The sequence below is a fragment of the Grammomys surdaster genome, unplaced genomic scaffold (genome assembly GCF_004785775.1).
Source record: "Grammomys surdaster isolate TR1022 unplaced genomic scaffold, NIH_TR_1.0 255, whole genome shotgun sequence".
Lineage (NCBI taxonomy): Eukaryota > Metazoa > Chordata > Mammalia > Rodentia > Muridae > Grammomys > Grammomys surdaster.
Window position 1 is genome coordinate 4151006 of NW_021604696.1, and position 16447 is coordinate 4167452.

General features: G+C 40.6%; 1 protein-coding gene across 1 annotated transcript in view; it reads right to left on the bottom strand.

The window, feature by feature from the left end:
• Positions 1–16447, bottom strand: part of Bend6 (BEN domain containing 6) — a 67734-nt gene that overhangs the window by 26064 nt on the left and 25223 nt on the right. The window contains exons 2-3 of the mRNA XM_028775476.1: positions 13787–13998; positions 5910–6087 (exon numbers count right to left, since the gene is read on the bottom strand). Coding sequence (XP_028631309.1) covers positions 5910–6087; positions 13787–13906 — 298 coding nt within the window. The 5' untranslated portion in view covers positions 13907–13998. The remainder of the gene's footprint in view (positions 1–5909; positions 6088–13786; positions 13999–16447) is intronic.

Sequence of the window (16447 nt, forward strand, 5' to 3'; positions counted from 1 at the left end):
AGAGACGGCACAGTGGTTAAGAGCACTGGCTGCTCTCCCAGAGGACCTGGCTTTGATTCCAGGCAGGTACATGGTGGCTTACAACTGTCTGTAGCTCTAGTTTGGAGGATCTGATTTCCTATTCTGGTCTCTGTGGGCACTGCACACATATGGTACACAGACAGACATGGAGGCAAAACACCCTTACACATAAAATGATAATTAAAAAAAATTAAAGAGTATCAGTAGTGGTTGTGGGAAAAGAGACAGAGTTCTAGAAATATTTTGAAGGTAAAAAGAGAAAGCAGTATCAAAACAGAGGATAGGTAACATTATAGATTTTTTGGCTTGAGAATTGGAACCAAGATAGGGAAGAGAGACAGGAAGAGGGTCAGGAATGAGGCTTGAGTTGTATTAGTGATGGCTACAAGTCTTCTGGTTTGCAGCTAAACAATGAGTTGGGAAGGTCTTGGCACCTGTTGTTGTTTGGATATAAAGTATTCCCACAAAGGGGTCCTGTATTGAAGGCATAGTCCCTAGGGCAGTGTCTTAGGGTTTTACTGTCATGAACAGACACCATGACCAAGGCAACTCTTATAAGGACAACATTTAACTGGGGCTGGCTTATAGGTTCAGAGATTCAGTCTGTTATCATCAAAGCAGGAGCATGGCAGCATCCAGGCAGGCATGGTGCAGGCAGAGCTGAGAGTTCTACATCCTCATCTGAAGGCAGCTAGTGGAAGACTGACTTCCAGGCAGCTAGGATGAAGGTCTTAAAGCCCACACCCACAGTGACACACCTACTCCAACAGGGCCATATCTCCTAATAGTGCCACTCCCTGGGCCAAGCATATACAAACCATGACAGGCAGCATGTTCAGACCTGGGCCTTTTGGGAAGTGATTGAGTCACAAGGTCTCTAATGTCACTAATAGATTTATTCCTTGATGGTTCATGGGACATTAGTGGGAGGTGGTGGACAGTGGGTGGGGCCAGGATGGGCCACGGAAGGATGTCGTTTTCTTCTTTGCTCTTCCTGGAAGCTATAAGGTGAGCATCTCTAACATACCATGGCCTGTTTGTTCAAGGGTTGTTATCTTGCCTATAGCCAAATGCAATGGAGCCAGCCGACCATACATTGACACCTCCAAATCCGTGAAGCAAAATAAATCTTTCCTCCCTTACATGGAGTTTCTACCAACAATGGAAAGTCTAACTGAAGACAGAAATCTGAGCTTCAAAGTTCATGATGGACTTTAACACCCAGTGGTTAGACATAGAGCAAACCCTATGTAGAGACTAACATCGGACAGCCACTTCGAGTTGTAATCCCCTACAAGCTAAGAAAAAGACTCCAAAAGCCTTCAGCATCTCTGCTGCTGCCCTGACTCTGGAATTCTAGTTTCTAGAACTATGAGAAAATACTTTTCTTGTTTCTTGGCCTTTCAGTCTGTGGCGTCTTGTACCTGATACACTCAGTACTAGTGTGTGAGGGACAGGAAGGAAGTAATCCTGGCGAGATTAGAAGAATTTGATTCAGATGGGACCCAGAAATAATATGAAATGGGAAACTGGAGAGGGTTATATACCCATGCCTTTTAAAATGCCTCTCTCTCTCCCTCCCTCCTTCCCTTCTTTTTCTGTGTTTCTTCCTTTTATAAAAAATCTCATATTTTGTCTTAGTTATAGTGATAAAATTTACATATAGCAATAAAATTAACAAAATTTAAGTAACACTATTAATAATAAAATCCTTTGATACAGTTTTGAAAGAGAAGGAAAAGTAGGAGAGTGTCAGGTTATGTAACCCGGGTTTCCTAAGCCGGTCATTGTGACAAAGGTGCTCACTGACATCATCTGTAACTCCTGGTACACTGGGTTAGAGGGATAAAAAGAAGGCTCAACCTTCCTAGGCACTGTCTTAGAGGGAAAACCACACGTGGGATTCTTTTGGACTACAAAATGGTTCTTGCTACATCAATACACTGGAGGTCAAATTCATAGATGCAGTATAGGACGGGGAGGGGGAGGTCCTACACTCCATCCTTCCTCATTACCTAATATGGTTTCTCTCTCTCTCTCTCTCTCTCTCTCTCTCTCTCTCTCCCTCTCTCTCTCTCATTTCTGAGTTTAGGTCACCGTACTTAACATTATATTTTCCAGGCACATCCATTCGACTACAAGTCTCCTTTATCTCCTTTATTAGAAGAACTTGATTCACATAGAACTTGACTCTGAACAGTGTTCCACAGTGTCCATGCACCATTCGTTGTCCATTCTTCTGCTAATGGACACCCAGGCTACTTCTGTCTTCTTCTTATTCCAAACAGAGAAACAGTAAGCACGGGTGGGCTCATATCCGCGGTAGGATGTGGAGTCCTCTGCATCTACAGCCAGGAGTGAAATAGCTGGGGATAGGATAGTCCTGTCCCCTCCTCCCCAGGAGCCTCCAAGCTGATTTGCATAACGTCTGCACTGGTCCTTACTTTCAGCACCATGAATAAAGGGTCCTCCTTCCAAAGCCCTCTCTCGCATTTGTTGTCAGATTTCTTAGTAGCAGCATCTAACTAAGGTAAGAGGACATCTCAAAGTTGTCTTAATTTGCATAAGTAGGGATGCTGAACACTTTTTTTTTGTTTTGTTTTGTTTTTTGTTTTTTCAAGACAGGGTTTCTCTGTGTATCCCGGGCTGTCCTGGAACTCACTCTGTAGACCAGGCTGGCCTCGAACTCAGAAATCCGCCTGCCTCTTCCTCCCAAGTGCTGGGATTAAAGGCGTGCACCACCATTAAAAAATTGGTTACTGGCCATTTGTGTTTCTTTTGAGAACGGTCTATTCACCTCATTAGATAATTTGTAGACAGGCAGTTTGTTTCCTTGGTGTCTACTTCTCGCTGTATATTTGTGAATTCTGTTTATTATCCCTCTGTCTGAAGTAGAGCTGGTAAAGATTTTCTCCAATCCTGTGGGCTGTCTCTTTGCTCTGTTACAGTTTATTTGCTGTACAGAAACCTTTTTTCTTCATGGATTCCCACTGAATACTAACAATGAACTCCAAGAAAAAGAAATTAGGAAAAATATCTTATTCATAATTGCTCCAAAAAAATAAAGTAATAGGAATAAACTAAACTAAAGAAGGGAAAGACCTTGGCAATGAAAACTTCGAGACACTGAAAATATAAACCAGAGAAGATACCAGGCAATGGAAAGAACTTCCACGTCCCTAGATTGGTAAAATTAATTTTAATAAAATGGCTATATACCAAAATTAGCCTACAGATTTAATTGCAATACTCACTTAAATTCAGATATCATACTTCATAGAAGAAAACAGTACAGGTATTCCTATGGGTCCAGAAAAGATCTGGGATAGCCAAAACAATCTAAAGGGGAGATGGGTTCAGGCGTAAGAACAGTTAGAACAGAAAAGCAGAATCGAGGACATGAAAACAGGCTGATGAAGTAAGGGCATCTAATTTTTGGACAGAAGTGGCAAAGAAATGTGCTATGGGAAAAAAGACAGCACATTCAACAAATGATGCTGGCAAACTGGATTCCACCCCAGAACAGTGAAACTGGATTCATATCTTTCACCTTGCACAAAATTCAACTGAAATCTAATTAAATACCATCCATAATTTAAAACCCAAAACACTGGCATTGCCACGGGAAAACAGAGGGAACGCTCTTCAAGGTACTGCCAAGCATTTCTGATTAAAGCTCTAGTGATCAAGAACTAGTCCCAAGAATTGGCATGTGGGACTTCGACAACGTAAAAGTGTTTTGTTTTTTCTATCTTTCTTTTTTGAGATAGCACCTCAATATAGCCAAAGATAACACTGAACTCCTGGTCCTCCTGCCTCTGCCTCCTATGACTTAAGGAGTTTTTCCATGAAAAAAAGGAGAAAAATAAGACAGAAAATCAAATGTCTTAAAAGTTTTGTTTTTATTTATTTTCAGATGTTATGTGTACGAGTGTTTGCCTGCATGAATGTCTATGAACCACGTGTTTGGTGTTCACAGAGGCCAGAAGAGGGCATTGGATCCCCTGGAACTGGAAACACAGATAGGTTTGAGCCACCATGGATATCCTGAGAATTGAACCTGGGTTCTCTGGAAGAGCAGTCCTTGCTCTTAATGGCTAAGCTATTTTTTTTAGCCCCCTACAATTTTTTCTTCCTTCCTTCCTTCCTTCCTTCCTTCCTTCCTTCCTCCCTCCCTCCCTCCCTCCCTCCCTCCCTCCCTTTCTTTCCTTCCTTCTTTCTTTCTCTCTCTCTTTCCTTTTCTTGTTTGTTCTGCTGTCAATAAAAAACAAAAAACAAACAAACAGAAAAACAAAAACAGATGAAGGCAATACTAAGTTGCCATTGCTGAGTTTCCCTGGTTCTGCCAGACACTGGGTACAGAACTTATCATTGTTTCATTCAATTCCTATAGTAACAAGTAAACAACATATTGACACCATTTTGTAGATGAGAAAGTGGAAACAGGGAGAGAGGGCAGAGAAGGAGGATATCACCAAAGTCTTATAGCCAGTGAACAGATCAGGCACTGAAATTGAAGTGTGTGGCCTGAAAACAATGCTCTACTGGCAAGTTAGTCTAAGGTTTGGTCTTAGCTTTTCAGCATATTCAAAGCTTGAAAACCTATTACATTAAAACAGGAATTCTGTCCTCTGAAAGTGTCACCAAGACAAAGCAACAATTATAAAAATGCCATCTTTAAAGTGAAGAAATAGAGGGCTAATGGTTTGTTAAGGGAATGAACGTCCTGCTCACGTGTGGCTTGTTGTCCTTAAAGCTGGAGATGTTAAATTTGACATTTAACAATATCTTAGGCAAAAGGACTCATTACCCTGTCAACCTCCAAATTCACGTATCTTCTAGCATATATCATCCTGTCTGGTCACCAAGCCTTCTGTGGAACTGTCTATGTCATTTCCATAGTTATGGTCCTAGAGATGCTACTATCAGGCTAGTCTGAATGGCTGTAGTGCCTCCTGGTGGCTGGTCCTCACTTCCTTTCTTGTGCTACCTGTACCAATTCTTCACATAGAAGCACATTTTCAGAATGTTCTGTGTACTTGGTGCTCTGCATCATGGTGCTGAAGATACAATAACTGCCTGTTAATCAGCAGTTTAAAAAGGATACAGTGCTGAACTATAATTCTTGAAAAATATGAAATAGTGGGGAGTGGTGGCTTGAATATATTTGGCCCAGGGAGTGGCACTATTAGGAGGTGTGGACTTGTAGGAGTAGGTGTGACCTTGGAGGAAGTTTATCACTGTGGGTGTGGGCTTTGAGACTCTCCTCCTAGAAGCCAGTCTTCTATTTGCCTTCAGAACAAGATGTAGAACTCTCAGCTCCTCTAGCACCATGCCTGCATGAATGTGGCCATGCTTCTGCTTTGATGATACTGGACTTCACCTCAGAATCTGTAAGCCAGCCCCAATAAAATGTCGTCCTTTATAAGACTTGCCTTGGGTATGGTGTCTGTTTACAGCAATGGAAACCCTAAGTAAGACATGGGGCATGTTGGGAGGGCCTGGAAGGAGCTAAAAAGAGGAAATGGATGTTGGTATGATCATAATACATTGTTTCTGGAAGGTAGCATTCTCTTAAGCTACTGTTGCCAACACAAACTGTGTGCAGCCTGTGGAACCAGTAACCCCAGTGGCTCTGCAAATCACAGTTTCCACTTTCTAGAGTTGTCCTGACAGGAATCTGGAAACCACAGTACATTCATTTGACCTTACTCACTTCCCCCTCTCTGAGGCCCAGTGCTATCCACTGATTTCTTAAGTGCAATTTTGAACTCTCCTGGGAACTGATTTTCTTTTCCATTTTTAATTGTTGATCTTCAATAATGAAATATTTTACACTAGTCACATTTTCCCCTTTTATCTAAAATGCCAATCCCTTTGAGGTTTACCTTGCAGCATGACCAAAGACTGCCGAAGTCGGCTGTTCTCCTTTCTGATGCTTCTCAGTTTTTCCTTCAGGCTTTCGATTTTGTTACAAAGTTCCTCCTTGGACAGTTCCTCTAAGGGTGTTTCCTCATCGCTGGAACTCTCGCCAGGCAGGAAGGCATTTCCTGAATATGGATCTCTCTAAAACACAAAGCAGGGACAACAAAAGACGCTTTGCAGTTCCTTTAACAGCTACCCCATGTTCCGTATGCCAATACCACTTGATCAGACTGAGGCATGTCTGCCTCCACACGCAGCTGCTGCAATGCGTGGTCCCAGCTTTGTCCTCCACCCTCCAGAACTCAGGACAGGACACACGAAAAGGTTCATGTCCCTTTTTCAAACAGAAGACAGGAGTCTGATTTTCTACCTAAGTGGTGAAAAGCAGAATACTGTATAGCACAGTAGACTTAGCAAGGCCATTGTTAAAACCTGGGCTCCTCTGAGATGGAGCCTGTCTCATGCCAAGTACTTCAAAATTTGAATCTTACTCTGTGTTAGCATGCTAGGCATGGTGACACATGTCTCTAATCGTGTCTCTAATCCCAGGGCTTTGTCAGTAGAGATAGGAGGCTAGCCTGAGACACATAGGGAGTTCCCAGGTCAGTCTGGACTAGACAGAAACAACAACCTTGCCCTTTTTTTTTTTTTTTAAGCTTAGCAAGCTCCCAGCAAATTCTTGCTCTGCACATCAGCTACCATTAACAAAGACACTACATATCGTAAGGACAGTAGTCACACATAGGAACAAGAAGAGGGTGGCAGCTAAAATAGAGTCACGGGAGGTCTCTTAGTGTGCTGGCACTGATGTAATTTTCTAATGGTATATTCATTGGTGGTAATGCATGAAAACACACTTTCGATATCTGCGTTCTTCTGTATGCATTTCGTGTTTTCATAAAATGTTCTTTTTAATTCTTCAGTAAATAGAAGCAAGGAATGGAGCTGAAAGGAAGGGCACTTGCTGAACATGCATAAGACCCTGCTGTCATCTCCAGCCTACAAGGAAAATGTCCAACAAGTACATGCCTATAGAACGTGTTGACTTTTTTCCAATCTTAGAATCTAAGTCTTTTATCTTTATGCTTGTATCTTGTTTTGAGACTAGATAGAACTAATGAATAGTCAAAAGTGTTCAAACTCTTTATGAGGAAAAGAAAAAGCCTTTCCTGAACCTTCAGTGTGGAAGGAAAAGTTCAGAGATAAAAAGCTATAAGTAAAGCCGGGTGGTGGTGGCGCACGCCTTTAATCCCAGCACTTGGGAGGCAGAGGCAGGCGGATTTCTGAGTTCGAGGCCAGCCTGGTCTACAGAGTGAGTTCCAGGACAGCCCGGGATACACAGAGAAACCCTGCCTCGAAAAACAAAAACAAAAACAAAAACAAAACAAAAAAAAGCGATAAGTAAAAAATACCGGTTATCCTCAAATTGAACTATATTAAGTCAATGCAATTCTAATACACATTTGAAACTGACTACAAATTTGTATGCATAAGAGCCAGGAATAGCCAAAGAATTCTTAAAGAATTATCAGAAATTGAGACTTCCTCCATAAATTCAAGGTGTTATTAAAAATTCAGAATAATTCAGTTTGGTGCTGACACAGAGACAGTCAATATTACCAAGAAATAGAGGTTTTAAAACCTGGATGCCTGAGGGGCTGTGATGTGGAACAGAGAGGTCTGGTAGCTCAGCAGGGATGTGAGGTCTGCCCAACCAAGGCCTCAGGGATGCTGGCTCACTGGAACTTGGAAAAACAGACGGAATGGATCCCTATGTCATTATAAACACATATGCATGGACCACCACTCTGAAACACAGAGATTTATACACACATACACCCACATGTAGATGTTTCCATATGGATACACATATACATGCATACACCCCCACACAGACTGCATACAAATCCCTGCAGATGCATTAAGAATTTATACATCAAAAGCAAAATGCAAAAACTGTACAAGAAATATAAATGCATGTTTTCTCAACTTGGGTGGGAATTTCCTAGATATAAAATAACTGCTCACAGTATTTTAAAAAAATTAAAATGAAGAACTTTTATTCATAAGACAGATTATACAAGAAAAAAAAAAAGACCATAAGAGCCAATGGGAAATATCTGCAGTGTGTTTACCAAAATACTAACTCAATGGAAAAATGAGTAAATGATATAAAAGATGTATTTTACAGAACATATATAGAGAATGTATATGGCTCATCAGTAGACACAGAGATATTCAACCTCATCAGTGAACAGTCACAGAGAGAAGGTCAAAATCACCAACAATTACCATTTGGGCAAAGCCCAAGGAATCTGACAAAACTAAACAGGGTGGGCATGGACCACTGCGCTTCTCCATATGTTGGTGTATGAAGAGAACTTGGTACCCTACTTTGGAAAGCACTGTAATATTATCCTATGAAGTTTGACACTTATCTCCCCTTGCTCTTGCAAATGATCCCCAAGGCAGTGTGTGCACACAAGGAAACAAACCCAAGACTTTCAATTGAAGCAGAATCCATAACAGTGAGAATCCAAAGACAATCCAAGTGTCTACTGTAAGGATGGGGCAACTTGTACTGAACTCAGATGGTAGGATTTACACAGCACCGCACGGTGGATAAATAAGAGCCATGCAGAATCAATGTCGATACAATGTTAAGTGCATAAAGCACGTTCCAGAGGTAAATATACAATGCATCATTTGTATATTTACAAGGTGAAGAAACCAGTGCAGTAGCACACTCCTGTGCCAGCTCCTTCTGAAGCTGAGGGAGGAGGATCACTTGATTCTAGAAACATGGCAACTCTAAACAACATAGTGAAAGCCCTCCCAAGTGAGAGACAGAAATGAGAAATTGAAATGATTGATAAATTATTTAGAAACATGTATTATAAATAATATATAATCTATGATATGTAACATGTATTTATGTATGTCTTATGTAATATATGTTTACGTATGTCTGTGCTTTGTTTTTTCAAAAAGCTGGCTAGGGACATAGTTCAGTGGCGAAGCAGTTTCTTGGCATGTTCAAGGCATAAACCCTGTGGTGGGGAGGGAAGAGACCGAGTATAGAAAGGCAAGGCTGCATACGACTGCATCTGCAGCAGACAGATGGAGGGCTATCTTGAGGATAGGAAGTGGTTTTATTGGAGTTTATTTCTTCTTAACTAAACATATGAAGAAAAAAATGTTCCCCAGTCTCCCTGTCCACAGTGCAGTGTCTCTTTCCTTTGTGTGCCTCAGAAGGCTTCTTCCTTCTCTATTCCCAAGCTTCTTTTCCCGAGCATACACTCTAGGTACTCTGGATCTGGTATTTATAAATCTCATACTATGTTGCACACAGTGAGCACTTTACCGTCTCGATTACTGTGGGGGCAGAAAAGGCTTTTCTTTGCCTGTAGCTCATTCTTATTCTTTCCCTCTCTGTGGTTTCTGTTCATGGTTTCTCTCTTGAGATTGTCACAGAGCTAATTCTGTGGTTTATTGTCTCAGAGGAAAGAAGGAACAGAGTCACCCAAAAAAGAAGCTCATGTTCATCTTTTAGTTTTAGAAACAGTTTTCGAGGTCAAAAAGTGAGACTATAATTTAAAATGTCTCAAACTATGATGGGATTAAAAAAACCACTGGAAGTGGTATGCATATATATGTATATATTAATATATATATATATTTGTGTGTGTGTGTGTGTATATATATATATATATATATATATATATATATATATATATGCACACACATTTATATATACACATGTATATACACACAAATACCCATACACACATATATTAGAACCAGCATGTGTGTGTGTATCTGTACATATCACTGGAAAATTTCAGTGTAAAGTGGCTTATGTAAAGACCAAATTCAGATGCATGAAGGTTCTTCAAAAATTAACCTGAGAGTAGAAGAGAGAAAGGCACAGGGAAATCTCATGCTATGAGACATTCTGGTGCTTAGAGGAGGAGTGGAGAATAAAGATCAGGAATATCAGAAAATAAGAGTCAAATGTCTGCATTCCTCCTTCACTGGATCCTTTAGAAGAAATGATAGATTTCAGGAATGGAGACCTAGGAGGTAAACATCCACATAAGAGAGGGACAACAGAACAGCAAATTAACTCCTTGCTTGTCATCTCTGTGTTCTAATGTCTCTGAAGAGGCCCTGGGTCCGGCATGACCTCAGGGCAGCATGTTGCCTCTTTGGGCCATAGATCAGAGACAGTTAAACTGATGTTTGGACAAACGGTTGAAAACTAGCATCTAGACTCTCTAGAGCTTAAGCAAAGCAGCTAGAAAACCCAAATGGTCTTCATGTCGAAGTCAAGAGACAGGCAAGTGTTTGGGGAACTGATAAAGCAAGAGAATACACAATGTGTTAGAGCCTTGTGGAAGATGGAGCCAACAGAATCTCCAAAGGGCCTTGAAGAATGGGCTCTTCAGCAAAGGTAATGGATACTTAGGTACCAGACAGGAACATCAAGAACTTTGGTAGAAGAGATATAGCCATCTCCAAATGTTGAGATGATACGCAAGCTTGTGTGTATTTCACTATATATGTGAGTTTGTAGGGATATGAATGCCATACCTACAAATGTCATGAAAATCACCATAGCTAGTATACTCTCATTATATGTCCAAGTCTTAGGGGGGAAATGACGTGCTTGAGTAAATATAAATGGACGGTATTTTGAAATCTGAAAGATGCCTGTTCAGACAAGAATCCCTTGGGTAATAATTGGCCTTATTCTAGCTTTCAAATGTTAGAAAGCTCATTTAAGAAAGAAAGAAATTCAGGCAAGGTCACCAGAGGAAGGAGGAAAGGGAGGAAGAAAGAAAGGAAGGGAGGGACGGAGGGAGGAAGGGGGCCAGGGAGGGAAGAAGGGGAGTTATTAGCAGGTGTTGGGCACAGAGACAAAGCTGAGGAAGAGGGGTCAACTGTGTGAGTGGGCCCTCATCACTGTGACTTCCATGGAACTGCAGACGGAAGCACGTGAGCGGGAGACCGATTTCTACCTCACATAAGCTACTGTGCACTATTCGGATCTTTGCAGTAAACCTCACAAAAGTCTAAAATGTGGTGCACAGAAGCGGGGATACCTAAAACAGGACACCTGTTTATACTCGTGTGGGCCCCAAAGGCATAGAGTGGTGTGGGGAAAAGCCACTGACTTCTCTTAGCTATCAGTGAGACATTAGGTAAAATTGTCACCTAGAGTGCCTAGGATGGTAGACCACACACCCAGGGATGCTGGAGAGACAATTTTGCTGCCTTTTAGTTGCTTTGTCAGTATCAGCAGTTTGCAAGAAGACATAAGAAAGCACTGAGTGCAAGGCGCAATTTAAATCAGCTGAGTCCCATAGTGTTCATCTTCCAGAGTTGAGAAACACTCCATTTTACTTCCCTAGGTCCGCAGAAGGTAGACGTTCATCTCGGTTTTCTCAAGAGCTTCCCTGTGTGATCTCTGATGATGATCCAGTCCAACGAGATGCTGTGTAGTCAAGGGATACCTTCAAGTGTTTGTTTCAAAAGGCCTTTAGGTGACTGCTATAAATTGGAGAGAAAAGAAGCTGAACCCAGATTCGATAATAAAAGAAGAGGTCGCTCAGTCCCAGGTCTTTGACCAAATCAAATCTCTGGCGGGACTGAACTGCAGTAGAAACCAACAGAATTATGTGGTTTGGAAGGCTATTACGATTTGGAGGACAGAAAATTGTCAAAGAAAGCACCACTGGACTCAGGAGCACGAGCTTTGTTTATTCCTGAGCAACTTCGAGCCCGCACTGGCAAGCTACAAGACATTTAATGAAAACCAGAAATATTGATATTAATAAGAAAGTATAAATGCAAAAAGGCCTGCACACTGCTTGTGGGCATGTTGACTGTGGGGGGACCTTCAGAAAATCATCTTATGTGGCAATGAAATGTAATCCCTTACATTCTCCAAGACTGAAACTTTTGCTGGACCTCACAGCCAGAGTTAATAATACATCTGGAGGTCACTGCTAGCCTACTGTCTGCTCAGCTTAAAACAAAAAAACAAAACAAAACACAACAAAAAATAAACCTCTTCCCTTTAATTGAACAATGTAACAGTCGATCTCACTTGCCTTGGATTTCCCTGTAATCTACCTTTACGACCTAAGCTAATGAGTAGCCTTTACCTTAAATGATGTGCTCCGCCATGCCTCTGACCCAGGGTGACGCATGTCTATCATCTGCTGAAGGCAGCCGATACAGAAGTTAAAAGCAACTTTGTAAAAGCTACCAGAAAAGTTAAAAACAGTTAAGAGCACCCATTTATTTATTATTGGTCTATAAATGATGACATTTGCAGAACTGCTTTTTGTCTAAGTCAGTTGGAGCCAGTGACTTAATCCCTTATAAAACTCTTTTGTTTTTGGTTTTGTTTTGGTTTTGGTTTTTGGTTTTTTGAGACAGGGTTTCACTGTGTAGCCCTGGCTGTCCTGGAACTCACTCTGTAGACCAGGCTGACCTCGAACTCAGAAATCCGCCTGCCTCTGCCTCCCAAGTGCTGGGATTAAAGGCGTGTGCTACCACTGCCCGGCCTTATAAAACTCTTAACCATTTCTATAAAGCATCCCATGTCTTTCCATGTGATGCTTTCTGTGCTGGTCAATAAATACAGACAAACCCTTTGCCAGAGACAGAGTCAAATCACAGCTATACACCAGACATACATAAACATGGAAAGTCACACACAGAGAAGACAGACATCCAAAGACAGAACAGACAGACACACAAGGACAGACACAGGGACAGATTCACAAGACTGCCTTCAGGCTGACACAGACTCATACAATATACAGCCAGGAGACCCAGGGAGCATGGAGTAGAGAGTTCAAATCTGGACTCTCTTGATTAAAAGCCTCGAAGGGAAACTACTGATGACTTACAGTTAATCACTAATGCATTTAATGCATGCAATCTTATAATGTCTAGTCAAATAAATAGAAACAAACAAGTGATTTCTAAACCACAAGTCATTCTCGTATGTATTTCATACAAATATAACCTGTGGAGTATAGTTCTATTAAATCAATGGATTTCAGCTCGAAAAATAACCAAAAGTGGATAGATTTTTCTATAAGCTGATGGTAATGTTGATTTGTTTCTCCACAGAATATGTTTATGTTTAATAATTTATATGCATCTCACAATATCAAGTCTTATGAATAATTTTGGAGAGTGTGATGCTTTTTGAAAAAAAATTCTGGAACAAATTAAGATTTCGTGTTTTACAAAGTGGGTCAGAGATGGGATTATGAGGGAGACGGTACTGCTTAAGGATGTGTGAATATGACATGCTACATGAATTATAAAACATGTACAAATGTGTGACTGTATAAAGACATGCAAATAAAAATACAGAATGAACATGTCGGTTAGTAAGCTTTTCAAAGCAAAGGATGGGAATGGGGTGGTGAGGACAGCCATAAGCTAAGTTCTAAAGAGAAAAGCAAAGAGTAAGCCTTAATGAAGAAATATACCAATTTCCATAAAATATGTTGGGAGGCAAACTATTTTCAGAAAGTTTAATGATCTTTTGTTTAGAACAGAAAGCAAAATTTGAACCATGTTATATCTGGTCCTGGCTGAAATGAAGCAGGAAAACTGTCTGTTGTCAGTGTTTCTAACTTAATCTTAAAAAGAGAACAGAAACTATATTCCCTCGGTTGGATAAAAAATTAAAAAGGACTAGTTACAAGAAATGAGAGAAAGTGCCGAGAAACAACGCCGAGAAACAATGTCGGAGAACTGCAGACTTTCTGCTGCGCTAGGTAAGATTGAATCAAAGCAACAGAATACCAACCTGTGCTTTATCCGGAGCACTGTTTGCGTTTTCTGAGTTCACGGTCTCTGACCGTTTCCTCTTTCTTTTTCTAAGAACTTGGTTGTCGGTGATGTCATCTGTCTGCAAGATCTTCTGCATTTTCTCAATTAGTCAGCCAAGGCTTTCCGAAACCGTTGAAGGCAGAAACGCCCATGTAGGTGCTGCTGTTCTGCATGCGGTTCGTGCTTCTCCTTAAAAACAAAAACAACACAGAGGGTGCCTCAGTTTATGGTCTGCTCGGGTGAGCGGCTTCCTCGGAAGGTGCCACGCTGTTGTCTTTCTCACTAACCAACTTCCCCGCACATTTTCACTTGACTCAAAAACCTTCAGCTTGGTGCTGGAGAGGTGGCTCAGTGGTTAAGGACACTGTCTGCTCCTTCAGAGGTCCTGAGTTCAATTACCAGCAACCACAAGACAGCTATGGTATACTCATATACATTAAATAAATAAATAAAGTTTTAAAAAAGAGAATCCACTCCAAGGCAAGGGATTGATACATAGTAGCAGGTCAGGCCCAGCTAGTTGGCTTTAAAAATGTCCAATAGTGTAAGAACAATTTCCATCTGTCGTTCTTGTCAAGTGGCTATAAAGAATCTACAGTTTTTTAAAAATTATAGGTGTATATAGATATTATCACACAGAACTGAAGTTATGTACTTCTAGGAAAATATATTAATAATAGTCGACAATACCAGGGTTGAAGGTGGAAGTATTCTCTGGAAATCACTGAGATTTGCTTAGAACTGAGTTTTGTCTTAAAAGGTGTTTTTCTTCCTGAAAACTCTTAAGTCTTACAATGGGAGGTTCCCCTTGTCCAAAACTAGCTGATTCTATCAGTAGGGTTGCAATGACGACATTTAGGTCTTATTTAATCTTCAGAGTATCTGCTTTAATTGGTTTGTTTTCATAAGCATTTAATTATAAATACTAAAACTGAAGTCAGATTGAGCATATGAATCTTCATAAAATATATAGAATATTGAGTACACAGTAATATTTTTTCTTATCAAATTACTATAAATGTATTAGCAAATGTACTACTCAAAATTTTTTATTCATAAAGTTCATAATAAAACACTGGAGTACAGCTTTTTGGAAGCTATATTTACTAATGTGACGAGTGACATTTTCAAGATAACATTATGGTTGGGCATAGTAGTGCACACCTGCAGTTCTAGCACTTCAAAGATGCGTGCAGAAGGGTTTCATGTTCAAGGCCAGCCTGGGTGACACCGTGAAATGTATTTTCTAAATTCCAAAGCAAAATAAAACATAAATATACAAAAAGCAAAAAACTGGATAGCTGGGCTGGAGAGATGGCTCAGTAGTTAAGAGCACTGACTGGGGAGGCAGAGACAGGTGGATTTCTGAGTTCAAGGCCAGCCTGGTCTACAGAGTGAGTTCCAGGACAGCCTGGGCTGCACAGAGAAACCCTGTCTCGAAAAACCAAAAAAAAAAAAAAAAAGAAAGAAAAAAAGAAAAAGAGCACTGACTGCTCTTCCAGAGGTCCTGAGTTCAATTCCCAGAAACCACATGGTGGCTCACACCATCTGTAATGAGACATAATGCCCTTTTCTGGTGTGTCTGAAGACAGCTACGGTGTACTCATGCACAAAATAAATAAATCTTTAAAAAAATGGATAGCATTTTGCTTAATTGAGGTTCAAATAGGATGTTTGCTCTCATAAAAATAATTGCAAATGTTCTATGTGTTTTTGCATGCATGCGTGTGTGTGCGCGTGTGCATGTGTGTGTGTATGTATGTAACATGCCACAGTTACTGGGTTCAAAGGATTGAACACAGGTTTTCTGGCTCATGTGATTATTTGGTTTTTTAACGGCTTCCATGGACTGGGTTGAGATGGACTCTCTTTTTAGCTTTAATTTGCATTTCTCTGATGGCTGGTGAGATTTAACATTTTTTTTCACGTGTTTAATGGAACATCTGTTCATTTTACTTCCCCCATTATTAATGACTCTGTTTGGTTTCTTGTTTGAATTTTGATGTGGATTGCACTGACTCTGGTAGACAGCCATTTTCGCAGTATTAATACAGCATGGGGAGGCTCTCCTCTGGGCTTACCTGCCCAGTGTTCTAAGCCTCGCCTCCTAAGTGCTGGCTTTACAGCGTGAGCCACCAAGGGCCAATACTCACCTTTTGTACAAGCTCATAAGGAAAGTTTATATTTATGTATTTCTTCTTTTGTGATATCTCTCACACTGATGGAAACTGGTATATGTTGATACCAACCTAAAAGCTAATGAAAATTTAACTTGAGAACAGGTTAGGGAGAAGTTCCTCTGTGGGCCAGTAAAATGGATTTTGATATTGGGAAAAAGAAAGAGTGCCTCCAGATTATTTTGGTGAAGCCAGCATTATTACACTCGCAGCCAAACCAGATAAAGAAATCACAAAAAGATAAAATTATAAAACAATCTTTCCAGTGAACAGAGGATAAAACTGTCAACAAAGTACTTGTAACCGAATTCAAGAATACATCAAGTTCCTCCACCATGATCTCTATGTTACTCCAGAGCTGTAGGGGATGGTGGCATGTATGCATGTCAATGTATGTATGTCAATGTATGTGTGTCAATGTATGTGTGTCAATGTATGTGTGTCAATGTATGTGTGTCAAT